Source organism: Seriola aureovittata, chromosome 17, assembly GCF_021018895.1.
Source record: "Seriola aureovittata isolate HTS-2021-v1 ecotype China chromosome 17, ASM2101889v1, whole genome shotgun sequence".
NCBI classification, from domain to species: Eukaryota; Metazoa; Chordata; class Actinopteri; order Carangiformes; family Carangidae; genus Seriola; species Seriola aureovittata.
In genome coordinates, this window is record NC_079380.1 from 5,674,433 (window position 1) to 5,702,133 (window position 27,701).

General features: G+C 41.0%; 4 protein-coding genes across 7 annotated transcripts; 3 read left to right on the plus strand and 1 right to left on the minus strand.

Moving 5' to 3' along the window:
* The first annotated feature begins 1,243 nt into the window (after positions 1-1,243).
* Positions 1,244-13,085, plus strand: stard3 (StAR-related lipid transfer (START) domain containing 3). Of its 4 annotated transcripts, none has more exons than XM_056402349.1 (15): positions 1,244-1,337; positions 3,212-3,451; positions 3,540-3,617; positions 3,835-3,912; positions 4,033-4,086; positions 4,468-4,585; positions 4,675-4,776; positions 4,914-4,969; positions 5,073-5,165; positions 6,943-7,005; positions 8,752-8,847; positions 8,959-9,038; positions 9,147-9,251; positions 9,394-9,487; positions 11,008-13,085. In XM_056402349.1, exons 2-15 carry the CDS (start codon positions 3,239-3,241, stop codon positions 11,131-11,133), a joined length of 1,356 nt encoding a protein of 451 aa, XP_056258324.1. In that variant the 5' UTR covers positions 1,244-1,337; positions 3,212-3,238; the 3' UTR covers positions 11,134-13,085. The 4 variants fall into 4 exon arrangements, with proteins under 4 accessions (XP_056258324.1, XP_056258325.1, XP_056258326.1 ...); XM_056402350.1 differs by lacking the exon at positions 1,244-1,337 and adding an exon at positions 1,338-1,429; XM_056402347.1 differs by lacking the exon at positions 1,244-1,337 and adding an exon at positions 1,494-1,633.
* A 1,168-nt stretch (positions 13,086-14,253) lies between these two features.
* Positions 14,254-17,229, plus strand: mreg (melanoregulin). Its single transcript, XM_056400746.1, has 5 exons — positions 14,254-14,348; positions 14,513-14,675; positions 14,931-15,021; positions 15,102-15,265; positions 16,248-17,229. The coding sequence occupies exons 1-5, from the start codon at positions 14,254-14,256 to the stop codon at positions 16,458-16,460; spliced, it is 726 nt and encodes a 241-aa protein (XP_056256721.1). The 3' UTR covers positions 16,461-17,229.
* A 3,956-nt stretch (positions 17,230-21,185) lies between these two features.
* Positions 21,186-23,136, plus strand: tcap (titin-cap (telethonin)). Its single transcript, XM_056401678.1, has 2 exons — positions 21,186-21,499; positions 21,688-23,136. Exons 1-2 carry the CDS (start codon positions 21,351-21,353, stop codon positions 22,076-22,078), a joined length of 540 nt encoding a protein of 179 aa, XP_056257653.1. The 5' UTR covers positions 21,186-21,350; the 3' UTR covers positions 22,079-23,136.
* Positions 23,137-25,073: 1,937 nt separating this feature from the next.
* On the minus strand, positions 25,074-27,125 carry LOC130184707 (proline-rich protein 29-like). Its single transcript, XM_056400747.1, has 4 exons — positions 26,999-27,125; positions 26,413-26,579; positions 25,325-25,398; positions 25,074-25,084 (listed from the first exon to the last, which is right to left on the minus strand). Exons 1-4 carry the CDS (start codon positions 27,113-27,115, stop codon positions 25,074-25,076), a joined length of 369 nt encoding a protein of 122 aa, XP_056256722.1. The 5' UTR covers positions 27,116-27,125.
* Positions 27,126-27,701: the final 576 nt, after the last annotated feature.

Consider the following 27,701-nt stretch of genomic DNA (forward strand, 5'->3'; position numbering starts at 1 on the left):
AAAAACAAAAAGCAAAAACACATAACACCCTGCTATTCTCATTTCTTTGCTTTGGTCTGGTCATAAGGATGCAGTGCTTTTTAAAATGCAATGAAATAAGATGTTTCTGATCAACTAAACACTTTGTAGCGCATGGGTGAAATGTAATATGTTTGTAATATATTGCAGGGCTGATACAAACTCGTTTTAAGGCTTATTAAGGTCATATTTTGTTTTTTAACGAAATCGAAAGTACTTTATAGTTTATTCTCTTACATTGTTTGACAGAGCCAGTGGTGGTCCAGTGATCTTTGGCATCTGGGTCTGACAGATCGATAGGTCCACATCATGGATGTATTATAAGACCATGGTCCACATCTTGTAGTAGTGTTTCGATTTGAACGTTTTTATTCCTGTAAAACAGCCCGTGCACACTTCTGTCTACTTTGAAAGATTTTATTTTGAACGTCCTCGACGGACGTTTGGTGTGAATGACGGGAAGATAGACTAACTAGTTTTAGTAATATAAGCAAAGATTTCTCTACTGTCTCTGATACAAGCACAGGGATACTTCCGGTTATACTTTCAAAATAAAACAATAAACGTGCTGCAGTTACGCGCTTTGGACAGAAGAGGACACTGTGTACCCAGGATTATAAGCAATTCTATTAAACGTCAAATCAGAAACAACAGCACACTTGATTCACTAAATCTTCTAACCTAGAAAACAGTAATGGTTTATTCATTACTACACATTATACACCTAATACCAACTGCATTTTCATTAAACAATATACTGCAACAGAACTAGATTGCATATTAAACTATAATAAAATAAGAACGCATGAAAACCAACAAAAACCACAAACCATTTCCCTATTATGATGATGATGGTTATAATAATAATAATAATAATTATTATTATTATTTTATCTAAATATCTAATTGTCTCTAAATACATAACATGCTATGTCACCCCAGCCTACAATCACATTGTGACCCATCCACTAGTTTTTTATTTGTTCATTTCTATTTATTGTTTACTAACTGCATAACACATGTATTGTACCAGACATAGCTAGAATCACATTTTCATTTGTAGTCCCTAGGTGGAGGCCAACAGTCTTGCACAGGTTGTTGTTATCGATACGGACATCGATACATTGAACCGGACAGAGGTGTAATTACACCAGAGACTGTATACAGGATATTTGGTTACAAACTGTGGGCACTGGAGTCCGCGGTCACGTGGGTTTCGCCGTGCTGAAGAGAGGCAGTGACTCATCTTGCCGCGACGTGTCTTCTTTGAATGGTCTGAACCGGAAGACTTGCTGTGCGATGATGATGCGATAAATCAAGTGAGTTTCATGCTTTAATTTGGGGGCTTCATGAGATAATTTGATGCGGGGTTAAGTTGACTGTATTTTCTTGTGTCTTGGCGTCACTTCCCGTAAGTGTCCACTTGACACATCACGTGTCTATTTCATTTTCTCACGGTGTAACAGTTAGCCAGTGAAACTAACTTGCATAGAGACGATGGTGGTTAGCCAGTAAAAGCTAACTGGAGTAGCTAGCAAATTGTTCTCCGTCTGTCCTTTCTGGTCGTCTGCGCTTGTTTACAAGTGTTAACTGCAATAGTGGAGCAGCGGCTCTGGTGATTATTTTCTGTCTGTGTTGTGTGTGTCTTGTTAACAACGGTAAGTTAGCTAGCTGAGAGACAGACTCTACATAGTTGTTTGTTTACGAGCAGAAGTGAGGGGAGGAGATGGGGGGGGGGGGGTCTGAAAATTATTATGAATTTTAAACATTGAAAAGATTCCTATGCAACTGCTGATAACTGTAGCTCTGCGAGGTAAATAAATAAACCTGAGATGACTCATGATGCTTGTTGACATCAAGTTGATTGTCTACGAATAGTCCAAGAAACAAATGATACTCAGTCAGTGGTTGTGAGTCACTGGGTTAACAATAATCAGATTTGTTGTTCTGCCAAGAATCTGATGTTGTCGTGCAATAAATGATCCACCACTAAACTGTACTTGAAGTAGGCTGAGTTTTAAGTTCACATCAAATTCTGCATCATATGCCAACTTCCAAACACCTGGCAAACAAATGATTTAATTTGATATTAATTTATTTACACAGAGAATATTCATTTTCAGTGTAGACCAGATTGTAGTCTCTGTCCCTGTCATGGAGTTGGCAGCTTTACAGGAACATCTTCAAGAGAAAAACATTAGTTTAAATGTAATATTGCAGAGTCAGTGATCAAATTAAACAAAAACGACAACAAACGTTGACCAAAGTAATTTATATAGAGATTACTTTATAGGATTATGTGATTGATGATTACAATCAAATAAAAACAGACATAAATCAGAGGATATAAATACATTAATAAAAGTATAGAATATCCGGATAAAATCATGAAAACAAATGCACTGCACAGAGAACAAATAAATACACACACATAAAAGATGGAGTGTGGTCAGTTATAACTTCATGATGTTAATTAAAAGCCTAACGATAGGAGAGGGGTTTTAAAGGGGTTTTAATGATGTCAATGGGGGAAGAGCTAATGTAACATTGCAGATGACTGATTGTGGGTCTGTATGTAGAAAGAGCATAACCACCTCTTAACCACAACTATCTAGATGATGTAGCAGTGAACAAGGAAAATGCATTTTACTATAAAATAGCATCAGAATATAACAAATGGATCATGTGTACTTCTGGATCTTAAACCTGATGAATTGGCCTGTGGTTGGGTGTGGAAGTCATGAGACTGAGTGCAGAGCAGAGAGAGAAGTGAAGGATATTTATGCATTGCTGTGTTCGCTGCTCTTATCTCTTTCTAACTTTGGAAACTCTTAACACACACACAGACACACACACACACACACACACACACACACACACACACACACACACACAGAGCGAGGCACAGACCACTGTGAGCTTCACTGCAAGCTCATCAAAGTAGCTGAAAACTTGTGCGCTGGAGAGGAGTTGTGTGTCTCGTCTTCATCTAGATTTGACGATGACAATGAATCATCACCCGATTGTTTTCATTGTCACTGAATAATATCATAGGTCTAATATTTCAGCTTAAAGTGGGTTTAATATAATATTGCATTTTTTAGCCCCATTTTTTGCATATTCTCCCCTCAGAGCGGACAGTGATACTAAATGTAACCAACATTACTCACCAACTTTATCTCCCTTGTTGCAGGGGGGAGTTTCCTGTCTCACCGCAGGAATGCCGGGTGGAGAGTATGGGGAGCTTGGGGGCAGTCTCCCTGCCATCGCCTCCCTGAACGCTTCCTACTCTACTTCTCTGTCCCTCCCTTCCCCGTACCTGTTCGTACCACCTGCAGAGCGCAGGCTCATCTCTGATGTCCGGCGCACCTTCTGCCTCTTTGTGACGTTCGATTTGCTCTTCATCTCACTCCTCTGGATTATTGAGCTGAACGTGAGTGTTTGTTTTTTGTTTGGCCGCAGCAGCGGTGGTTAAGACTCAGTTTTGACTCTGATGTGGACTCTGCTCTGTTCTCCTGCAGATCTCCAGCACAATCTGGGACAGTTTAGAAAATGAGGTTGTCCGTTATAAGTTCAAGTCTTCCTTCTTTGACATCTTTGTAAGTGGTTCAATCCAAATCTCTTGTGTACATTTCATTTGATTTCATTGTCATACAGCGTGATTTATAGTATCTGAATGAGCTGTTGAGTTTGGTCACATGTCTGCATTTATTGACACAAGAGCAGAAAATGTTAACAAAGCCAATATGTCTGCAGCATGTGATACCATTAAATGGCCGAGCTCCTGTTTCTTCTGTTTCTTCCTGCTTGTCTCAGCTCCTCGCTGTGTTTCGTTTCCTGTGTCTACAAGTGGGTTATGCTGCTTTTCGGTTAAAGCATTGGTGGGTTATTGCGGTAAGTGACCACAAACACACACACACACACACACACGCTCTGATGAAATACTGTAAAATCTCATATTTTCAGTGCTGGATATGCATCATGACAGAAATTCAAACCTTCCTTCCTCCACAGATTACCACTTTAGTGACCAGTGTCTTCCTTGTTGTCAAGGTTATCGTATCTAATGTGAGTGTGACACTTGAACAGTTGTGTGTGTGTGTGTGTGTGTGTGTGTGTGTGTGTGTGTTTGTAGTGCAAGCAGATGCTGTTAAAACCACTTCAGCTTTTTCACTTCTGCTTTATGCCAGTAATGTACTATCCGATGATGAGAGTTTTATTGGTTTTACTGTTTTATGCACCACAGAGAATCAAACAGATATTGTCATCTGGATTTCCCTCCATCTAATATCAAGTTATTTCATTTATAATAACTCAGTGAACTTTTTATATTCAAAACGGCAACATAAACCAACATAAAGTGCAACTCTCACATCTGTTGTGGATGTTGTGATAGTCCTTTTTAATGCTGTGCAGCCACAGGATGACATATGTTCTGTCTCTACACAGCTCCTATCCCAGAATGCCTTTGGCTATGTTTTGCCCATCACCTCTTTTGTGGTGGCCTGGCTGGAGACCTGGTTTCTTGACTTCAAGGTGCTCACGCAGGAAGCAGATGACGAAAGAGGTGAGAGAGAGACGCCGGACTGAAGTCTGAAGTCGACTTGTTAGAAACCAGTTTCTCCTTATTTAACAGTTCTCTCTCTTTGACCTTAGCTTACCTAGCAGTGGTGAACGCAGCCTGTGAACGTGCCCCTATGATCTATCCCCGCGCCGTTTCAGACGGACAGTTCTACTCTCCACCTGAATCTGTCGCAGGTGATTATAGATGAGTAAATGTTAAGTCAGCCTCTTAAGTCAGAGTCTGATTTAGCAGGTTTATTCTTCCCAGTGTGTTTGTACATTTCTCAAGCTGAGTTACAAGCTGAGTTTTGGCCCTGAACTTGTATCTGCAGGCTCTGAAGAGGATCTGGATGAGGAGGGTCTCGGGCGCAGAGCTGTCACTGCTCAGGTACCTGAATCAGTTTCTAAAGTCTTTATACTCATCTGTTATACCTTCTTACATCTTCACCTGATGACTGTGACTCTGTCTATCGTCTTTTCTCCCCCTCTAGGAGAAGGAGTACGTTAGACTGGGTCGTGAGGCCATGTCCGTGGTGGAACAGATCCTAGCCCAGGAGGAAAACTGGAAATTTGAAAAAAACAATGTGAGTGTATGACTTTGCTTTATTATATTTGGTTTATCCAAAAGAAACATGTCTCCTCTCGCTCTCTGGTTGGGATGCAGGTTCAAGGACATTTCACTGGCTTGACTTGAGCCCATTTACCCCTGGTATTAACATATGATCTGTATCTGGATAAAGACATCTGATCTACGGGTCTTTGCATTTATAACTGGCTGAGATCCGAACACAATGTGAGCCTGACCACCTCCAAATGTGGTATGGCTGATCCAATCATACTCTGATCCCAGCTTGCCCTGAATGCATTTACACCATTGGCAACTCAGCTGTCGTTTTCAATCTCACACACAAGTTCATATCTGTACATCTGTCTACACTGGATGTGAACCCAACCTGAAGCATCTTCGAAGGCTTCAAGGCTTCAGTGTTTCCAGCCTGTGTGTATAACTACAATAAATATGTGGCTGCTTAAATGAGCGTGAGACACTGATGAAGTGTTGAACTCCTGAATATTTAAAGTCACCAAAATATTTTTTTGTGTTTTGCTACTCTGTTTGGAAATATAATATCAGTTTAATGAATCTGGAGATGGCACTGATTGGACTGACTAATTGGCCAAGTTGATTTTTCAACTGCAAAATGTCCAGCTTAGTATTTATCTTCGTTACAGTTCTGTGAAAAAAAAAAAAATTATATTAGTTGTTTATGTTGAAAATATAATTCTCAGATTATTATTATTATTTTTTTAACTCTCAAATATCTATATCAGTATTCACCACTGGTAGTTTCTGGCTGATGAGAACCAATCAGGGAGCGACTGTGGGCGTCTACATCATCGTTTCCAAAGGTCACCCTTTTTTGCTGGTCCAGACGACAACCCAACCCCAGAGCTTTCGATCTAAAACAGGGCAGCGTTTCCATAAGTCTCTCTTTTAGGCGCTTGAAAACTCCACTGTACGCCAGTTTTAAAACTAAAACCTAGTAGTGTGGACGTAGCCACATATCACATATTTTATTGCAGCACAACTTTTTCCAACTCATGGCTCACTTTAAAATCTCAAAAATGTTGGAGGCCCACATCTGACCCCATAAGAATACGGAGACCAAATAATACCTTCTCAGAGCTTTTTATTTTAATGATAACGATCAAACATTCAGGACTGAACCGAAAGCAGGGGAAACATGTAGGCTGGCGACAACATAAACGTTCCTATCATTGGTTTATCACAGTGATGGGCCTTAACGACAAATAAAAACCACTGAAAGGAGTTTTTAAACATTTTTAAACATTTTTAATGTTTTTAAAGATCTCTTTGTTTTGAAACATTTAAAAAAAAAATTATTTCTAAATATTTATATAATTACATTTACTCACCAAAATTGTACTGTTTTTTTAAAAATGATTTGTTGGCCCACTTGCAATACATTTGTGACCCACAGGTTGGGAACCACTGTACTAACGTGTTAATAAAATGGTTTGATCACAGTTCTTTGCTGATAAGAAAAGCAGCGAAGGAGGGATTCATGAACTTATCTGATTAATGCTGAACTCAGTCAAACCAGATATGTTAGCAACCTGCAAACACTGGAAATACCAATCGAGCCTTAACTCTAGCCACACCACATTGTTCACTCCAGTTTATCTTGTAGCACATTGATTTTATGTTGTATGAAATGTGCTATATAAATAAACTTGACTTGGCTCAAGAGATCATTCAGTATTTTGAGGAAGTGAGTTGTTTTTATCCTTGAAATGAAAGCAAAAGCATGATGATACCAATAGTATTTTGTCTCATGTCAGGACATGGGAGACTCTGTCTACACCCTGGAGATTCCCTTCCATGGAAAGACTTTCATTCTCAAGGTACAGCCGCCCCCTGTGTATTCATTGTGAAACCAAACCATCACAACACACCAGTAGTGACCCAAAGGAATCTTGTTTAGACTCAGTACTGCATTTACCGTATGGACACATGTAGGATCTAATATGTCTCACTGACATTTTATGTATACGTCTGATTTTGCCTTGTACTCTGTCACATTAAAGAGCAGATCAGGTCAGTGCAGCTTTTAATCCTTTTATAACACTCCACCATAACTTAATTAAGTTCACTTTACAGATGATGCGCTGTATATGAACCTCTAGAGGGTAAAATAACCGAGACTAATGGGTGTTAAATCAGTCATTAAAGACACATCTGGTGCTGTCACACCAGCTTCAGAGAAACTGGAGTCATGTTACAAAGGGCTTCCTTTTAACATGTGTAATCTCTCATAGAGGAATTGAGAGGAAGCTGCTGTGTACAGGATGCTCCATAACTGAAGGCTGTTTGAATTTGATGCTGTAACTTGAGGAGTTATTGCTGTAAATGATAAACAACTAAGTCACAGCCAGAGCAACCTCAGGTTGTTTTTATTTTAGACATAGACACAAGTCTGCTGTGTTAAAATGTGTTGATATGTACTGTACTGATCAATAGATCAGTCTGACCTACAGATTTACCTTGCTGATTGTAGAATATGTTAAGTCTTGTTTTTTTTCCCTTCTATAACATTAAGTGAAGCAGCTGCTGTGCTTCTGCTGTACTAAACTATTTTTAATGTTAATTAAAAAAAAACATTGTTTTTCTCTTCTAATCAGATATCTGGTTACAGTAGCACAGAATATTAGTTTTCATGTAAGCAAACAATCACATTTACACTCAGTTTTCTTATCAATGCATGGTGTGTATCTCAAGGGATTTCTCTCCTGTAAAACATTTGCACAGACATGTCTTGAAATATTTAAAATATTTATTTTCTGCACCCTGTTGGTGCATTGTTATGTTTCTTGGCAAAGTACCACAAACTTTGGTCAACAAAAAACATGAAACTAACAGCAGAGATGTGTATCGTATCACCTGTATGGACATGGACATGCACATGCACATGCACATGCACATGCACATGCGTGATATAAACAAAATGGGGCCCAACATGTTAAAACTTGACTCCATACTGCTACCACTGGTGGAAAAACTCCACAGGGGGTCTTTTAATTTTATATTTTGAAATGGTTGAGAATGGGAATGAACTCTGATTTCACCTTTTTAAACTTTCTGTTGGTGGATGTAAGTAAATGCAATTTGTCTTATGTTCTGTTTCTACATAAATCTCGAGTCACACTCATTATACTAAGAGTGATGTAATGAAGATGTGGTTTGAGCAAGTAAATCGCAGTATTATACAAGTCAAGGCTGTTGGTTTGTCTCGGAACAGAGGACTCCTTCATAAGATGCGGAGGAAAACATAACATGAGGCAGTTTTCCATCAGGACAATGATCGTAAACACACATGAGAACTGGTTGTGAAATGGCTATCAGAGTCTAAAATTAGTGTTGTGAAATCCATGGCGCTGACCTCAGCCTCTGGAGATCATGTGAACAACAAAGAAAAGACTGTGCCAGAAAACCAGGGCCAGAAAATAGGCTGCAACCAAGTACTAGGATTGATGTTCACATATATTTTTCCCCATGTTTTTAACACTACTTTCTTTCTTTTTTTTTTTTAGTCTGACCATTATTCTGAAATGATGCTAAATGAGATGATGTGTGTTATTGTTTCTATTCAGGCCTTTATGCAGTGTCAGGCTGAGCTTGTGTATCAGGAGGTAATTCTGCAACCAGAGAAAATGGTCCAGTGGAACAAAACGGTTTCTGCCTGCCAGGTGACGACGTGGACATGTTTTTTTTTTTTTTTTTATTCATCTTTCTGTCCTTTTGAACATTTTTTCATTGCTGTCTAACAAGTCTAACAGTGCCTCCTGCCTTCTCTTCAGATCCTCCAGAGGGTTGACGACAACACTCTCGTATCATATGACGTCTCTGCTGGAGCAGCAGGGGGAGTTGTGTCTGCGAGGTAGATCAGCAGGCTTCAATATGTGGCTTTTTTCTTTTCTGACATCTTTTCTTCCTATCTTCTGTCTCCTGCGTCCATTGATTGTCCGATTGATTTTTCTTCCTTCAGGGACTTTGTTAATGTCCGACGGGTGGAGCGCAAACGAGACTGCTACCTGTCTGCTGGCATGGCAACCGAACATGACGCCAAACCCCCGAGCGGTCGCTACGTCAGGTCAGAACACGCCTGTAGTCGGGCTCCTTGTCACTGATCCAGTAAATTAGAAAATTATATCGATTTTAATAAAAGTTCAGTTGTGTTAGTTTAATTTCTTTAACTTCTCTGTCTTCTGTTCTGCTTCTGTTGCCGGCCTCAGGGGAGAGAATGGTCCAGGAGGATTTGTGGTCCTCAAGTCCAGCAGTAACCCGTCCGTCTGCACTTTCATCTGGATCCTCAACACAGACTTGAAGGTGAAAACAAACACGCTGCAATTACTCTAGCGTTTCTTTGATGTCTGAGACAAGAAGGGAAGGTCTGTCCCTTTTAAGATTAGTAAAACAGGGTTCCCTCATTCTCCGAGACATTTACTGTGATGATGTAGTTCATATGACGGACAGGAATCACGTCTTACACCAATATGTTCCTATCTGTGGAAGTCTGAGTTTAAAATAAGTGGTGTCTATACATGGCTAAATCAGTAACATGCTCAATTGTGAAATTATCACAAATTGATCGCAACAACTTTGTTAATAAATGTATCATTATCATCATCATTAATAATTTATAACCTGACTCACTTTTTCTTATAAATTATATTAACCATTGCTGCCTGAACACCAATAACAAAATAATAGCCGATAATTTCCCCTACTGACAAATCGAGACCGAACTTTACAGCTAAATGTACGACTCAGTTGAATTTACTGCTGCTGGGTCTTAGTTTATCACACTTTAGCTCCTTTCCTAGTAACAGGAAGTGAGATTTTTAATCTGGTTATTCACACCCACTGTGAGCTACTTCTACAGAAGTTAAACATTTCATGTCATATTATGGTCTGTTTTACCTGGTGACACTAACAAAGATGCTAACATAGTAAACAGTGTCGTTAACGAGTATTTAGTCAGTGTTTGACTAACATGCAGTTGGGCTACCATTCATTGTATTGACCCCATTTTCCTATTTATTATTATACAGCTCTCAGCAATGAGGCAACACACATTAGAAACCTTTGCTCCGCCAGAGTTGAATCACAAACCATAAACCTTTAACTACAGGTAAAACAAGCTAACAAGCAGCTGAAGCAAACATGCTAATCCATTATTCAACAGTTTCAAACAAGTTGGGAAGAATACATTAATCAATAAACCTAATAAAAACTACCACAGTTAGCAACCAACAGTAACTTGCATATATTTAAAGAATAAAGCGACTTTTTGGCCACTTAGGTTGTAAAGCATCCAGCCTGCAGCATGTGATGCGTTCACAGCGTTGCCAAACAAAACAGATAGCAGCCTATTCAAAAGTACTGTTGTCCATAAACTAGCCAACCATTTCAACAGCAACATGACCCTGAAAATAACTTTGCCCGAAAATAAGAGACTGTTGAAATAATTTTCCAGGACATGCAATATTTTCCGGGACATTTTACTTTTTGTCTAATTTTCCATATGTTTTTCATGACTGGAAACTGGTCAAATGTTTTCCAGGATGTTTGGGAACCCTGTACAATCTGTCTATATTTAGAGAAGTTGTTGTCACAGCTGCAAATAGTGACAGGAAGCAGAAAAATAGAATGAGGATAGAAGAAATATGGGGTTTTAAACATGATTGGTCTGTAATTATACTAGAATCTATTAACAGAATTATATAAATAACAAGCCTGAGCGTATGAATTACAGGAAATGATGAGACAAAGAAAAAATGAAAAAAGAAATTATAATATAATATGAGAGGAGAAAACAACTAACACTTACTCTTTTGGTTCATCAGGGTCGTCTGCCCCGCTACCTCATCCACCAGAGTCTGGCCGCCACCATGTTTGAATTCATGTCCCATTTACGCCAACGTATCGCTGACCTGCGGCCCTCTCACCGCTCCCACCACCACCTCACTTAAAACAGGAGAGACATCAAACTGTGCCACAGCTGGTTTGGAGGTATCACTACTGTTTTTTTTTTTTTTTTTAAAGTATATTGAACCCCAAAAAAAGGGGCGTAGCTGTACCCTTGTGATGCAGCTAAGCTGAAGGGATGTGCTACAGTAACAGAAAAGACTGCACTTCTAAGCATTGGAGATGTGAGACATGTGACCGCACATTTCAGGCACATGAGAAGAGGAGTAATGTGCTTGTCAAAGACAATGTTGCTCCTTATTATTAAACTTCATCAATGTTATTTTTTATTTTAAGTGTGATCACAAACATATTTTTGAGGTGGACCTGTAATTATTTCGCCATGTCTCTCACCGTGCAATGAGACCTGTTTTCTGAAGGCATCTCATGGCAGGGTGGACTTTACTCAAACATGAAGACTCAGATGAAGATGGATTGATCCTCAGTGTGTGGGCATCTATTTTACTTTTTACAAAAGAACAGACGCAACGGCTTGACTGAGCCTTATCTTACTGCACACGTTGTTAGCCATTGATTTGCTGCTTTTTTTTTTTTTGTCTGTTTTCACTGAAATGGCTTAATTATGTTTCTCTGGTGCACCTGCCCTAAAACAAACCCACAATTCACAGCCATATCTTCAAGAAACATGTAATTTGAATGGGTAAAAGCTGTTTTCCACGAACTTTATTTTCCCTAACTACACTGTGATTAGATGGGGAAAGAAGTCACTCGCTGTCAAAGTGCCACTAGAGGGAGACACCACTGATCCAACCAGCGAAAGGCTCTCAGTTTGACCTCATCTCCTGTATCAGGGTGCAAAAATCTATCAGCTAACATTATTAGTTATCGGCTATTACAGAGGGTTTTTAAACACTGCGTCTGTTTTGCTCTTTGAAATCAGGCAGGAGGTCAAACCAAGTATCAAATCAGGTTAGTGTTAGTTAGTGTTGCAGATGCATTAGCAAGCTCAGTTAAAAAAGAAAAAACCAAGATGATGGAACTGCTCATAAATTAGGATGCTGGATGCTGTGCACTGACTAATGTCATCGTTTGTGCCATTAACCTCAAGTGGCCTTGTGGTAAAAACAAAAAACAAAAACAAAAACAAAAAAAAAGTTACTACTGTACTGATATGACATTAGTACTGGGCTCCCCTCAGGCTTGAGATGCGGTGCTGAATGAGGGTTTTCTGTCATTTCTTACATATGAAGCATTATATTATGTGTTTAATCTTTTAATGATATCACTTCCAGCTTATTAAGTTTTCTGCACCTCAGTGTTATGACGAACCTCAGAAAAATGTCTGAAATCCTGTTCAAATTATGTGGAGTCGAACCAAAGAGAGCAAATTATTCTGCTTTTTAATCTTGAGAAATATGGCATGAAGACACTTAGTCAATATTTCTATGGAGCATATTTATGGCTGTAACTGATGCTGTGAATGACCACATCACACTCACAACATGGCTACTACGGCTTCGAGGCATTTTAATTTGTCATCTGTGGAACCCTGAAAGGATTCTTCTTCATGAAGTCCAGAGTATGTGCTTATTGAGATTTGGCTGGGTGCTTTGTCAACAGAATCTTTTTCTTTTCTTTTTTTTTTTTTTAGCTACTTACTGTACAGAAGGAATGTCAAATGAAAGTAATTAATGATATCAACAATTTGGTGCCTTTATCACAGTAACATTACATGTCGGCCTTTTCTTTTGCTTTGCATTTATTTTACTCTGTCAAGTCAATGCTTCATACCTTTCACCAAAGGTATACTGTATACACATGAACCCTGCTTAGACAACTTGAGTTAGTGTTTTCCTTTATTATAGTTTTTGAATGTATTTGTCTATAGATTCATCAAACATGTTAATTTAAAATCATCACAACTGACCAACAGTTTTTATTGAGTCTTAATCAGTGTCTTATGTTTAATAAAATATATGATACAACCTGTTCATTACTGGAAGCCTCTTGCTGTATTTATTTTGTACTGTAGATGCTGGTAACATCAGATCAGTAATCTAATTAATGGTACTTTTCAGCATCAGATCCCAGGGGTGTTTGTCATAAACAATGGTACCTTGTGACTTGAGCATATGTCACGTGTGTGACTTACCGTTGCAAAACTGAACTCTCTAGAATTAGGCTGGCTTCTGGAGGTCGAGTCACCCTCCACGCCTCAGACTTCAGCATTCAGGCTTCATGAAACATGAACATTAAAACAACATGAAGCCATTTGAGCTAGTCAGAAATTCAAAGCAATCCATGAAGAAAAAAAGATTCTTATTCGACCACTTTTACACAGATTTACAGCTAGATAATTTAAATTACCACATACTATGAAATTAAACAATCTTTAAATCAATACAGCCACGGTGGATTGGATAAAGTGTGTAATTCAGGCCACTGTTGAAGAGGAGATATGTTGTCCTCGGGGCAAAACACAATGCTAAGGACGAGAGATGGAGCAGCTCACATGATTGTGCTGTGACTGTCTTCTGAGGCTATGGGTGTGTGAATATGTCTGTTTTAGAATCGATCAGAGAGTGAGCGTCTCACTGCTCTCATTGTCCTTCATGTAAGGCTGATGAGAAGCACCAGTCCTTGGGGCTGCCATATGCCTGAGCCTCTCTACCCAGACAGGGTAATGATCTGGAGGACAAACCTCTACTGGACGAGGAGCCGCGGTGGGGTCCTGGAAAATGGGAAGCTGAAGATTAGGTAGAGTTTGGGGGGATCAGTGACCTTTGTAACTTTTTTTTGACATTTTGTTCTTTCTGTTCATTTTTCCCAGAAGTTAGTGGACCACATGCATGTTGTGACAGCTACCTTTTCTTACTTTCCCAAATCTTTTTTTTTTTTCTTTTTTTTTTTTTTAAATATAGGCTGTGAATAAGGTCCCCTTTGTAAGAAATCTCTTCAGAGCAGCATTTCTTCAGATCACCTTCAGGGACAGCGGCATTGTGGAGCTAAAGCAATCCAGCTGAGTGCATATATATCAGGCCAGACTCACCACTGGCATCTCCTTCACTGTTGCTTGAAGAACCAAGACCCGAGTGAAACACAACTTCCCTCTGGATTACCTGACATTGTGAACACCTGCTGCACGGTGACTCTTTTCTTAATAGATGGGTTCAGCCTTTAAGAAGTTCTGCATGCAGTTCTGCTGCTGCTGCTGCGCCGGTGACGAAGATGATGAGGATGAGAAGCAGCCATTAGTACCGTAAGAGACACCGCATTTCACATTAATATATGAGTATTATTATTATTAGTGTCAAGGCAATGTGCTTCCTCGTGCGCGTGTTGCATTTGATTCATTATATATGAATAGTCATTGTATGAATGAGTGTGTTTCTGGGTGCTTGTGTGTGTTGGCTGACCACACAGTCAAGATCCATTGGAGTATTTTAACCGTGAAGTCCAGAAGCGTCGTGACGAGGAGACCAACCTGTGGAGTGAACCAGGAGACCCCAGCCACTCGGAGAGAGCTGATGACCGGACCCTTTACACCCTGCTGCAGGCCAGGAACAAGACCCGCATGGGATCCACGGTATGTGAGGGGGAGTTTCCCAGATGCCTCATTCAATCATATTAATCTGAGGCTAAAAAAAGAAACCAATAACAACCTACACAGCGGTGGAAAAGAGTCATCATAAGCTTTGTGAAATTATTGTGATCAGTTATTCAAAGCAGCTGTGACTCAGCAGGACAATGCTCAAATGATACAATTACAAGAGGGTAGATGAGAAATGATGCAAAGCTGAAGGAACATGGTTCTTAAAACCTTTGTCCTTTTCTTATTGAGGGCTATCGCCGTCTGAGCGTCGACATTGAGGCCATGAGAGACACCCGCCGAGAAGTCAGAGACAAATGGAAGACGGTTCTGGAGAACCTAGGTAAGGCTGGACAGATGAGGGGGGATAGAGAGTACCAGATGAGACAGAGACTACCAGAGATGCTTTGCCTTCTTTCCTAGGTTTCATGGCGGAGGCAGACTCGCTGCTGACAGTGTCTGCCGGTGCCTCACATGACCGCATGCGTAATGCCCCAGCAGCACGTGCCCTTCTTCACACACTCCACTCTGAGACCTCCATCTTCAGCAGCAGAGAACCGCCTCCAGAGAGATATCTGTTCATCCTGGTGAGAGCAGAGAACTGCAGAGAACTTTGAACCTTTAGGTATCGCTGTGAGAGTGTCCCTGCTGTGACATGGAGCTTGGGGTGTAAAAGAAAAAAAAAAAGTGAGACATATTCACTCATGCTGGACATGCTAACATGACCCAATGTGGCGTGGTTTGTCCATCCCTGTGCTCCAGGCCACAGTGAGGGGTGCTTTCCTCAAGCCCTATGAAGTAGATAAGCAGTGATAAACTATTTGAGAGGCTGCCCCCTTCAAGACCAAATATGTCCTTAAAACTTGACAAGGTTGTCCCACTGCAAATCTGATTTCTAAATAAGTCATTAATTTGCCTGAATGTTGGTGTCACAACAGTATCTTTGTCTTAACCATGAGGTAAGGGCCATGAACTCAGGATGAACCTATGGTGGATCCTCTTTAGAGGAGGCACAGATCCAGCCTACTGAACAGCAGTGGAAGAAGTATCAGTATACAAACTATATAAATACTATATAATTCCTACAATTAAAATCCTACTTAAGTAAAAGTACAAGAATTTTACCAGCAAAATGTGCTATAAATTATGTAGTATATAGTATATTTATATATTATATATTTTATTATAACATTTTTGAGTTGACGCTGCAGTTTATACTTTATTTTATGGTTGTTTTGTCTAATGTTTCCCAAACCGGGGGTTGGGCCCCTCCTGAGAGTCACAAGACAAATCGAGGGGTCATGAGGTGATTAATGGGGTACTAAAGAAGAAAACAAAAAGTTCTGCTACACAAATCTGTACTTATCTTTTGAGATTTTCACACAAGCTTTAGAGTACACGACCACACTTCTTTTAGAACTGGATATGGCTTTTTGCCTGACTAAATTTAGGGTGGGTATGTGCAACAGAAGGTTTGCTACATCATGAAGGCACGGCCGTTCTTTCCTAACATGTTTAAAAGATAGTAAACACTCCTCACAGTCACAGTTTCCTTCTCCCTCTTCACAGGATCGTCTCCTGTATCTTGATATAGCTGAAGATTTTCTAGCAAAGGCAAAGCGCTTCTATCCGCCGAGGGATGATTCTGACGAGGAGATGCCCTCAGGCCTCAACTTCAGCCTGCCGCTGCTGCTGGCCAGGGTGGAGGCCATGAATGGGGGAGGCGAAGAAGAAGAGGACGAGAGCGAAAGAGAAGATGGAAACTTGAGTGACAGATCTTAAGATCTACTGGCTGTAATAATAACAGACACAAGGCAGGGGGCAGTAGTCATCAACCCTTTAGACCTGGATGTGAATTGTGTAGCTCCTCTCTTCAAGTGTCTGTTGCCTCGTACAGTGTCGCCGCGGCTTCTTGGAAGTTTTAGGCTGAAGAATTTCTCCTTTCTCCCCCAAACTGCACAGCTTGAGTCTTAGTCTGTGTTCTCTGGTCAAAATCTAAAAGGGTTTAGCAGATTTTCAGGTGAATATTACCAAGGTGTTAACTGTATGTGTGTGTGTGTGTGTGTGTGTGTGTGTATGTGTATGTGTGTGTATGTGTGTGCGTGTTTTCTGTTTTATCAAGTTCCTAGCCTGTCTATTGTTCAGCTGTTGTGAACCTTCAGGGTAGCGATGTTCCTTTGAGCAGACCCTCTTTATATTTTGTCCTATGATTATCAGCACTCATTTCATCCGATCACATGATTGGTAACAACACTGAAAAAATAGCCCAGTATTAGTAATACTTTTAACTGACTAAAGTCTGCAGTGTTGGCTTCAAACATTTTGGAAACTAGCAGATGGAAACACAATGTAGTAAAGTGCTGTATGTTGAACCCTTAAAATGACTGTGTGTGACTTCCAGGGGATGTGAGGGTGTGGTTTTTTTGCCCTCCAGCAACTTGCTGAAAATGTGAAAGATTTCTGAACTTGTGGCAGTTTGTGTATGTGTTATAGTGTGCAGTTCATGATTAAATAAAGTTGCAGCCCAAAGCCTGATATGTGTACAGTGTCACATGTTGGTATGATGTCTTCCTTTGAACTGCCTCGTGTGAAGTAATATGAGTTTCCACAATTCCACAGATGACAAAGAATAACAGAAGAATTTGCATCTCAAAATAAACTAAAAGAAAGAATTTGCTGCATGGAAGTCGAGTGAGTACGGGGTAGTGTTTATACGGAAACTGTGGCACAAGAGCAACATTCCTGTGAAGTGGGATACAAGTGTCCCGGGCCCTCACGTGGCCTGCCGCCTGTGTACCCATGGCTGGCTCACGCCCCGATCCACAGACATTACTCAAATCCTGGCCTGGTGCAGGCTGTCCTGCATCTGACCATCCCGTTGGGACCGGACCAGACGTTGGCTTGCGAGAGGTGATGATGGTGTTTGGTGGTCAGCTGGACGTTGTTGTTGTTGTTGTCGTTGTTATGTAAGAGAGACACTCTTGTGAGGCACATGCTTTGAGCACGGCACCGGCCTGCCGCCGCACTGGCACACAGACACAATACCAGTGCCACTCTGTGGTGCTAGAATGAAACAGTACACTCAAAAAAACTGCTGGGTTAAGGATAACACAACCTTAACTCCACCGCTGTGGGACACAACACGTGCTGGGTTTTACCATTTAAACCAGGAGGATGGGTTGTTCATTTGACCCAACCTGGTGAGTGAAACTGACTCTGTTACCCACATGGCGGGTTATTTTTTTTGTCTCATTACCTTGATACTCTTATATTTAGTAATAATAACAATAACAACAATGGTATATTATAACACTTATTACTGTTGTGTACTCATAATCTCTTATAATCATGCAGACACAAACTATACAGAAAGAGGCCACTGAATGTAAAAATTTGTCTCCCATAATGAATAATTGTGTAAATACAAATGTACATAGATGATACACTGTATGCTGGAGAAACACCGCCGGGTGTAATTGATGTCAAAATGTCGAAGGAAGCCTTGAAACAAACGTCTGCAGCCACAAGCGAAGAGTGTGTCTCGATGGCATTTTTTTTTTTAAATATCAGGTTTTAACTAGTTATTATAGTTAATGGGCAATTGGGCAGCTAAGGTTATTGATATTTTCTTGTATTGCTTTCACTTTAGAATAATTGTTGTTGCTTTTTTTCATTTAACCTTTCTCACTTGGCTGGCAGGTAAACTAACTAAGCCTTTTAATTCATATGAATATTAAATTTGTGATGGCCAGTCTTAGCAGCTACTGTTACTGTCACTTTTATGTTTTCATTTCCCCTTCACATTGGATTATTGCTAATGTTATCTTTTTAACAGAATTGTTTAATTGCAGAAAAATGCAGTTAGTGTAACTTTACAATTTAAACATCTTAATATTAGATTGTTGATCACCAAAATAACAGCTAACATTTAATTTCTTGTAAATATTACATTTGTGGTGGGAAATGTTAGCATTTAATGATGCTGAAAATACTTTTAACTGGAATACATTTTAACTAGATATTAAAATGAATAACTTAGCATCTAAAGTTAGCTACTGACATTTTATTGAGTTACATCCACTTCAATTATTCATTATATTGTTATTTTTTTCTGTTTACCTCACTGTTAACTTTTTAGAGGGCAAAGCTGACAGGTAATGTTACTGTCACTGTTTCTCTTCATAACAATATTACATTTGTTATGGCCAGAGTAAGCAGCTAATATTACTGTCGATTCTTTCAGACAGTAAAATGAATGAACCCCTTTGACCCAGCATAATCATCCCAAAAATGTGTTCACAGAAACCACGCTGCACTTTCTTGAGTGTAGAGTCAAACTGCAGATTTTGTGCTAGTGTCCATACACGAGTCAATGGAAATGAACTTTCCCTCAGATTCTTCTTGCTGCTAACATGCACTTTGTGTCAGCTTGACCTGTGTAGGAGGCTCCTCTGTGTCCTCCCAAATTCACTCATCTGTCACAAAAAACCCCCCAAAAAACAAATAAAAAAACAAAGTTACATCTAACAAACTTGCACTCACAATATTTTGCTTTATTTACCATCTCCTGACAGGCCTGAGCCTTATCCTGCAGTGGCCCTTCTCCCCCTCCCTCTCTCTCTCCCTCTCTCTCTCCCTCCCACTCCACATCTCTTTCTCTGTGACAGCTCATTTAAATGTCACTTCCCAGCAGCTGCGGCAGTGTTGTTATGCAACACAAAGTTCTTCCTGGCCGGGCCTGGTCTGGTCTGGTCTGGTGCGGGTGGAGGGATGAGGACGAAGCGAGGGGGTGATCACTGTGACAGGGCTTACCTCATCACTGTTCACCTTTACAGACCCTCCGCATCCCTGGCTTCATTAGCATTGCATGACTCACGCAACAACAGTTAAGAGAGCCATCTGATTTCCCCCCTGCCGCTGGAGCAGGTGAACACCCACATTATAATAAAAGCAGATCAAAGGCGTCAGTCTGTGCACTAGTTCAAAACCTGATTGCTCAGCGTCAAGTTGATTCTAAAAAGATATGATCTCAATGGTGAAAGACCTTGCATAGTGACTTATTAGGTTTCTGAATTGGCATTTCATGGTTGCCATGGTGTCATAACATGACTGTACGCGTGACCCCAGTGATGCCTATGGTGCTCTTACTCTTTTCTCTCTCTGACACTGAGCAGTATTTATGATATACAATAGCGCTCTCCTGAGAAATTGCAGAGAAGAAATTGAAATGTTGTTGCACTCGACAAGCAGAAGGACAGTAGCACTTAATTGCATGAAAAGGAACACTTTGCTTTAATCCCCCTGATTTACCATTCATAAGCAATGTAACATTTATCAAAGGATTTAGAAATGTCATCGTATGCAGATACAAGTGTTTGTTAATGTATCTGTCAACAACTAGAACTCCTGTGGAGGCTGGTGTAAAAACAGATGATGAATGACAATATAATATAAAACAATTTCAGTTATGATTTAATGTCATCATCTACAGATTTAGCACATTGCACAATTTAGTCATTACTCCACGTGCCCCGAATGTAAAACACATTTAAAGACAGTGTGAGTGATCAGCTTCTTGTCACTGTGGACACATCACACTTGATTCCCGATACATCTGATACATGCTATCCGATGATACCGGTACCTGATGTGGATGAATGAGTCAGAGACAGGGACTGGTAGTAACATCACACCAGCAGACAACTGTCAGAGTTGAATGCTTGTGTACATGTGCGCATGGGTGTGTGTGTGTACTTCAGTCTGTAACCTGAGCTGATTATGGCTTGCGCGGTGCTCTGTCACCGTGGTAATGAATCACCAGGGATGGAGCTCTCGCCGCTGCTGAGAGGCAGCGCACTGTAATGGCATCTAATGAGGGGTGTAGATGTTGTCAGAAAGCGCAGCTGTTGTATAAACTCCTTATATTATATCCTGTAAATGAAAGTCAGTGGGACGTGATGAAGCCAGTCCGTGAAGATCGCTGGCTTTTCACCTTTTATCTCCAAGTGACAGAGGTGTCATTCCTCATCCACGCATATTTAACCTACAGGCCTGAAAGATTCTCTGTGGGTGAAAAACAGCTGCATCACTGTTATATTTCCACATTAGGGAGGCGTCACTCGCTGCTTCATGTACATCAAGACCAAAACCTGATTAAGATTCCTCTCCAAAGACTAAACCTGTTGTGTGTGTCTGTCTACATACTTATATAATCGCCATACAGAGTGTCTCCATGATACTGGCCCCTCTAAGACACTGTGATCACAGCTGAAGTGGAAAATGTTGGTGCTGAGTGATTACAGAGGGGACAGTGCATACAATTTGAGAATCAGAGGATTTTCAGCCCAATTACCCTTAACCCCTCCTCAGAGAGGCTTCCAGCTCTCAGGGAATGAGACATGGAACACTTGGTGTCGGATGTCATCGCGCACTGATTGTAGAGTGACAACATGTTTCAGAAATAGCAACAGAACATCTATAAAAGACGTGGACAGACCCGAGCCCAGGCATAGACAGCACAGAGAGGGAGAGAGACAGTGGAAGCCAGGTGACACACAGCCAGCTGTAGCATCACTGTTTTTCCTCGGACAAACATCCCAGCCGCAAGACCAGCCCTTGGGAGTGATCACCAAGAACGATAAATCTGAGACAGGCCTTCACACAGCAGAGAAGATGCCAATCTGCACCGTCCTGGAGAAGCGTAACGGCGTGGTGGTGGGAGCTGAGCTCACCTGCAGCGTACGGGAGGAGAACAAACCTCAGAGGGAGAGCTACAGCGCTGACTGGCACAGTGTCAGTCTGAAAACTCAACCTCAGGACAGGTGAGAGCTGTGATTTCAAACCTTCATTACCATCATAAGATACGGACTGAGATCTACTTGCTCATTTGCTTGGCAAGTTCTTGATAGACCTATTCTCATATTGCAAGACAGTAACAGTCTAATTGAATATGTGAATCACAGTGAGTGCTCCCACTCTTCTAATTTCAACTCTTCTCTGTTTGCTGCAGGCAGACGATGAACATGAATGACGACTCTCGCAGGGAGACTCTGTCCCGGCAGTGGCAGGCCCGTTCGCTGGTACAGGCCTGCCCCTCTGGCGTCTTCAGAGTGGGCACTGTGGAAAGAGGGGTCAGGGAGCACCAGCTGCTGCCGAAGAGAAACACCCTCCCCTTGCCCATCTTCACCCCCGCAGAGCTGGGTGTCAGGCTCGGACGCGGAGCCCCACACACCGAGGAGGACCTGCAGCCCTACCCCAACCCAGACGGAGCCTGTCCCAGCAAGAGGACCGTGGGGGAGATCACAAGAGATCTCCCCCCTGTCAAGCCGACCCTCATGGAGTTCGCCAAAGCGCCCAAAGCCCTGGGTCGCTCCATGTCCCTGGAGGCTCAGAGAGGGTGAAGAACAAAAGGACAAAAAGAGAAAGAGTGGATGTTAGGGAGAGAAGAGAAGGATGACAGATGGAGAAGGATAGTCATTGAGCAGAGCGTGTCAGGAGGGAGCATGACAAGATGTATATAGATTAATCTCTAGCGACATTCGTCATAAACCCTACATACTGTAGATTTTTAGCACTGTCTGTGTTTCTTGGCGAGCACAGCACCAGGTAAATGTCACGCTTTCACGTCATTGTTGGCATTTGGTGGTCAGCAGTATTAGAAATGGTTGTGTGAAGGCATTCATATTGTCGTGGGTAGTCAGGGTGCGAGTTCCCAGCTGTGCCACGGGCTAATCTCTGCCCGCGCTGGCCGGCTGGGTTTCATCGTATCTGCTGATCTCTTCAGTGTAATCACTGTGACCCAACGGTTGCATGTGCCGGTGCACCTTAACCATGCTGCATGCACTTCCTTTCCACCTTCTTTTGTATCGCAATGTGTAAATATCCTCATGAGGTAAATTGAAGTGTTCTCGTGGTCGTCTGACTCATGGATTATACCTGTGAGAGGCGGTGGAGGCGTGCAGTGATGTAGAAAGTGACAGATGGAAAATGACATGGCAAAGGCAGAGGCAGGTAGCAGACTGTAAAAAGAGATAGGAAGAGGGAGGGAGAGTCAGGGGGGAAGAGGAAGAGGAGGGGGTGAGCGCTCGGGGAACATGCCTTGGTCAGCATCCAGGCCTCCAGAAGCCCTTGACAGTCTCTGATCTCTGTGAAGAGTACAGAATGCTCCGGCGTGATCACACACTGCGGCTGTACATATGTGTGTGTGTGCGTGTGTGTGCCTGCTGACACCTCCAATCAAGAGGACTTAGGAAAATTAATAACCTGTTCTTTACTGTGTACTAGCTGATCTACCTTGATAGCTGAGTGGAGGTTCATACCTATATATGGTAGAGGAACAGACACTGTAGTAGCTGAGAATACCCAGTGGTGTAAATGAATTTGAAATGTGTGCAATGATGTTGAAATATTTGTCCTAGATATTTATTATTTTTACAAATAAAAGCTATGTTGCTCAACACCTGTTGGTCTTTATGTTGTCTGTCCAAGATGCAACATGAACACACTTATTAAATTTTATGTTGAAGTGGAAAAGTAAAGACAAGAACCTCATGATCCCTGAAGATAACAGGTTAGGCAGAAGAAAATGGGATGCAACAAAGAGAAATGGGGATAAAGTCAATACAGCAATCAGGGGTTACAATATAGAGAATGATCTGATATGATATGATATGATATGATATGATATGATATGATATGATATGATATGATATGATATGATATGATATGATAGTAAATTGAAATATATATGAATACAACAATATGAGCAAAAGGATTAGAACGTATGAAAGAAATATATCAATTTGGAAAATGATGAATTTTATGAGGGAACACGATGACAGAAACCTGCCAGACAAGCTGATATAAATAGCTGAGTATCTGTCTCCCATAATCTGGTTACCTACATACTGTCACAGTGTCCTCCACCCTCGGAACAAACCCCACATCACCACTTTACATCCCTCATTTATCTTTCATGTCCCACCTCCTGTGTTTGTTCTCAACACAGAACGCACTGTTCCCCACTGTGTTAGTGTGCAGAGCTGTAATGGATGCACTGCATCACCTCCTCTTCTTTCACTCTCTAAATCTACAATTTACTCAGTCTAACTTATCAATTATTACTGCTGCCATTAGCTGCCCTTCTCTAACGAAGACTCATTCCTCTTCAGAGGAATATTTGTGTCTTTAGCCCCTTCTGACCTGCTGTGCCTCTCGTCGCTCTCACTCGTCTCCCTGTGATAGGCAGCGTGTGGTGGTTTGATATTAATAGCTGAGTAAACAATGGCATTGCCCAGGAGACAGTGGAGAGACAGTCGTATCGGCACGTTCCTCTCATTTGAGCTCTTAATCCTAGTGTTTTATCAGAGATTTGGGTGTGCTGCCTTCACTCCCTATCTTTAAAATTACCCTCCCACACTGCTGCTGAAATCCTGTTCGCCCCACCCAGCACTGTCACAGTACAATCCACTTTTAAAACTCCAATTAAACCTCCGAACCCCCGATACTATTTTCAGTGGATGCCAAGGAATGTGGGAATTTAGAGGGCTTGTGTGGCCACGGACAAATCTACTAAACTGACATTGAAATTCTTTCCTATGGTCTCAGCTGTCTCCGCTGCATCCTGCTCACTGTGTTGTCCCATTTGCTATCTGCTATTGCAAGCAAGTAAATACAAACCTTGAGAATTGGGTCAAACAGTTGTACATTATCTCAACACCTTTCCCTTTACTTGAGTTTTAACCAATGAGAAAAAGCAGTCAAACGCCTCACCATGTTTTTCTTGCTTATGGCATGTCCAAAACATTCCATGCAATTCTTGAATTGCACTATTTTCATGCACTTTTCAAGACTTTTCTTGCTTTTATTGTCATCACCTGAAGGGATTGAGTAGTTCACTTCCTCATATCCTTCTAAGCACTCATCACAGTGTATTTAAAGACAAGGTCATACAGTGTTACACAAAAATAGATCTTACACGGTGTTCCACTTGTTGCCCACAGTGGTATGTTATGGCCGTCATCAGCACTATAGCATGCAGAGTCACTGTCAATACAGCTTGTCAATACAGCCTGTGGTCTATTTGCCAATTAACATCTGTTGCTGCTCCCTACTGGACAATTCGAGTAATGTATGTTAAACAAAATAAAGGTATAAAAATGCCTTTAATATTGCACAATATCATAAATCTTTTCCTATTCCAGCCATTGTAAAGTAGCTTAAAAGAAATTGAATTATAATAAGAGAGAAAAATGACAAACATAAGTGTGAGATCAGGACATTTGAGTGAAGATTAATAAACTCCAGATAGTTTTTCCTTCCTACTGTTGCCCATTAAAACATATTTGGTGAGTAATAATATTAATCACTCTCTCTTTTTCTCTTGCTTCTGTCTCATCAGTTGTTCTCTATGAAAGAAACAAAGATAAATTATGACACAAATCTAAAGCATCTGACGAACCAATCTCTTCAACCAATCAACAATCAACAGCACCATAATCACTTGCAGTACCCTTTCCATCATAATTATAATGATGCTTCCTGTCGAGACCTCTCTTGGCACCCCACTTCAGAGACCCCTTTGACATCACGGGGGCAGACCATGTTAATTGGCTGTTGGCTGAGTGCTGCCGTGTGGTTGGCTTTACCTGCTGCAGGAGTGACGTTGACTTCCACAGTCGCAGTGGTGGCACCGGGTGGGGGAGGAGGAGGGACAGCAGGGCTGATCAAACAACATTCAAAAATATTCATCAGTGTGTGATGTCTGCTGGATGTTTTTTATCGTCCATGTTTGAATAAGCAATGATAAAAAGTCCAAAAACCAATGATAGAAAAAAGTGCAATGATATAAAATCTAAAAACACAATTTAGTATCTTACGTAAAATATTTATTCATAAAAAATGGCTGATAATATTTCTAAGCCTGCTGTCGAGATTTTGAACAGTTTTGAATAGTTTTTCTCTTTAGCAGAGAAGAAATGTAAAGTGTGAGAAACAGACTACAACATACATAAAAATGGACGTAGACACTGCGTATAAAAAGTGAAGCAAATGCGAAGTGCCTTAAAGCGTAGTACCACTGCCGGCCGCTAGGGGCTGGCTCCAAAAAACCTCTGGCTCCTATAAACTCCCATTCAAAAAGCGTCAACTCTTCTAAAGAAATACCAAGTCAATAAAGTCAGTTTTCCACATCTCACTACAGTGTCATTATGAACCATCAATACTGCCACAACCCTGAGCCCATGCTAGCACTGCTCTGATATGCTACACAGTAGTGCTGGCAGTAAGCCAGTTAGCGATAGCAACATTGGCAAACAGATTTGATTCACACAGGGATTCACTTCACAGTAAGGTCCTGTCACACTTGCAGTAATTAACACGCATTATTGTTACCGAAGCATTAGTAAGTTTGAGATATTTAAAAGTGAATTTCATGGGAGAATACACTGGTTGAATCTACTTCACGAGATGGAGCCTAGGTGCATAAAACGTCCTTTTCCCTTTAAGTGAAATCCCAAGGATTTGCGTTGTCTGAAACCGTCTCAGGCTGCCAGCAGGTGATGATTCAATACACGCTGCCTCCCAAATAAATCTGATTTCTTTTCAGGATTAGCCATTCTGTTTCAGAGTGGTGAATGTGCCTTTGACTTTTCATTTGCTCTGACAGTTAATTCTCTGCACCAGCAGTAATGAGTTGTCATATTAGATGTAATGGACATGTGGGAGCTCTGATCACCTGTCTCTGTGTGGTGGAGCAGAAGTGGGTTTGTTGGGGTCTTCTTGGTAGACCAGTGAGGGCAGGAGCCATGAAGGACAGGACAGGTATGGGGCAGACTGGTAATAGTGGTGGTATATCTCTGGGTCAGCCTCACTGTCCTGAATTATAACCAGATCTCTGGGAGCCTGACACAGTGAAGGAGAAAAACAGTTAATCTCTCAGTGCAAGATCAAGATCACTTGTGGAGTTTTAGTCTTGTGACACTAAAACAACAAGGTGGATTCTGGATTTGGGAAATTCTTTACAAAGTTCTGGAATGAAATGAAAATAGATTAAACTGTTTAACCAGCCAGCTGGTGCTTTGTTTAAAGCATTGGGAGGAATAGGCTGGAAGTGAGGGTTGAGTCTCTATAATAAAATCAGGGAGTGTATGTAAATGTGGAGTGAAAGAATTTTATTTTTGAGTGAAGCTAAGTAAATTAATCTTTTCCTATATTTAATCATATCAAGATAAGGGTGATACACTCAAACTCATTTTCTATTCAGAATCCAAATCCATTTTCATCAACTCGGACTTAAATTTATTAACTGAACTGACCCTTACCCATGTCTGGTACCGGCCTGGGCCGGGCGGAGGGCCTGAGGACCCGGATGACCCGAGAGCTGACATGGTCATGTTGTTCATGACGACCTGGTGCATCTGGGCATTCTGGATCATCATCAGCTCTACAAGGTCTGCACGTTGAAAAAATCAAACACTATCACTGCTGTTGTCTTTGTATTCTGTCCTCTTCCCTCAGGGTGACAAGGTGATTAACCCACATTGTGTCAAACTGAGGGGGTGAACGAGAGGTGCCAAGCTTCATTTTCTCACCTCTTTGTCACTTAGTATTTGTTTTCTTGATTTGGCAGTGACTCACCTCACAATAGAAATATGCTTTCTGACAAAGGTTTAGGAAAGTCTATTCAAAAGTCTATAATTCCACATATTTAAAAGCTTGTTTATATATGAAGCTGACTACAGTTTTAAGCAGCATTTGTCACCCTGATAAATCATTAAAAGTTTTCCAGGCAATCTGAGTGTTATCTCTGTGAACCAGTTGTTTGTCAGCTCAGTGATGCAACATTCAGTAACTTGACAAACTTTGTGATATTTCACCATCTTGAAAGGGGTTTCATAAATAATAAAAGCAATAATGTCAGCTAATGTAAGACTGTGAACTATTAATGTGACTCACTGAAACATGTGATGGCTGGCTGTGCCCTTATTTATCTGTTGAAGTAGTTTTGTCTGGGTTGTCTTCCAT

Coding starts and splice junctions, on each gene's coding strand:
- stard3 (XM_056402349.1), top strand. CDS start 3,239: ATGCCGGGTGGAGAGTATGGGGAGCTTGGGGGCAGTCTCCCTGCCATC. Junction 8,848..8,958: donor AAACGGTTTCTGCCTGCCAG/GTGACGACGTGG, acceptor CCTTCTCTTCAG/ATCCTCCAGAGGGTTGACGA. Junction 9,039..9,146: donor GGGGGAGTTGTGTCTGCGAG/GTAGATCAGCAG, acceptor TTCTTCCTTCAG/GGACTTTGTTAATGTCCGAC.
- mreg (XM_056400746.1), top strand. CDS start 14,254: ATGGGTTCAGCCTTTAAGAAGTTCTGCATGCAGTTCTGCTGCTGCTGC. Junction 14,349..14,512: donor GAGAAGCAGCCATTAGTACC/GTAAGAGACACC, acceptor CTGACCACACAG/TCAAGATCCATTGGAGTATT. Junction 14,676..14,930: donor AGACCCGCATGGGATCCACG/GTATGTGAGGGG, acceptor TTTCTTATTGAG/GGCTATCGCCGTCTGAGCGT.
- tcap (XM_056401678.1), top strand. CDS start 21,351: ATGCCAATCTGCACCGTCCTGGAGAAGCGTAACGGCGTGGTGGTGGGA. Junction 21,500..21,687: donor AAAACTCAACCTCAGGACAG/GTGAGAGCTGTG, acceptor TGTTTGCTGCAG/GCAGACGATGAACATGAATG.
- LOC130184707 (XM_056400747.1), bottom strand. CDS start 27,115: ATGATGATCCAGAATGCCCAGATGCACCAGGTCGTCATGAACAACATG. Junction 26,580..26,998: donor CAGGCCGGTACCAGACATGG/GTAAGGGTCAGT, acceptor TCACTGTGTCAG/GCTCCCAGAGATCTGGTTAT. Junction 25,399..26,412: donor GCTCCACCACACAGAGACAG/GTGATCAGAGCT, acceptor TTGTTTGATCAG/CCCTGCTGTCCCTCCTCCTC.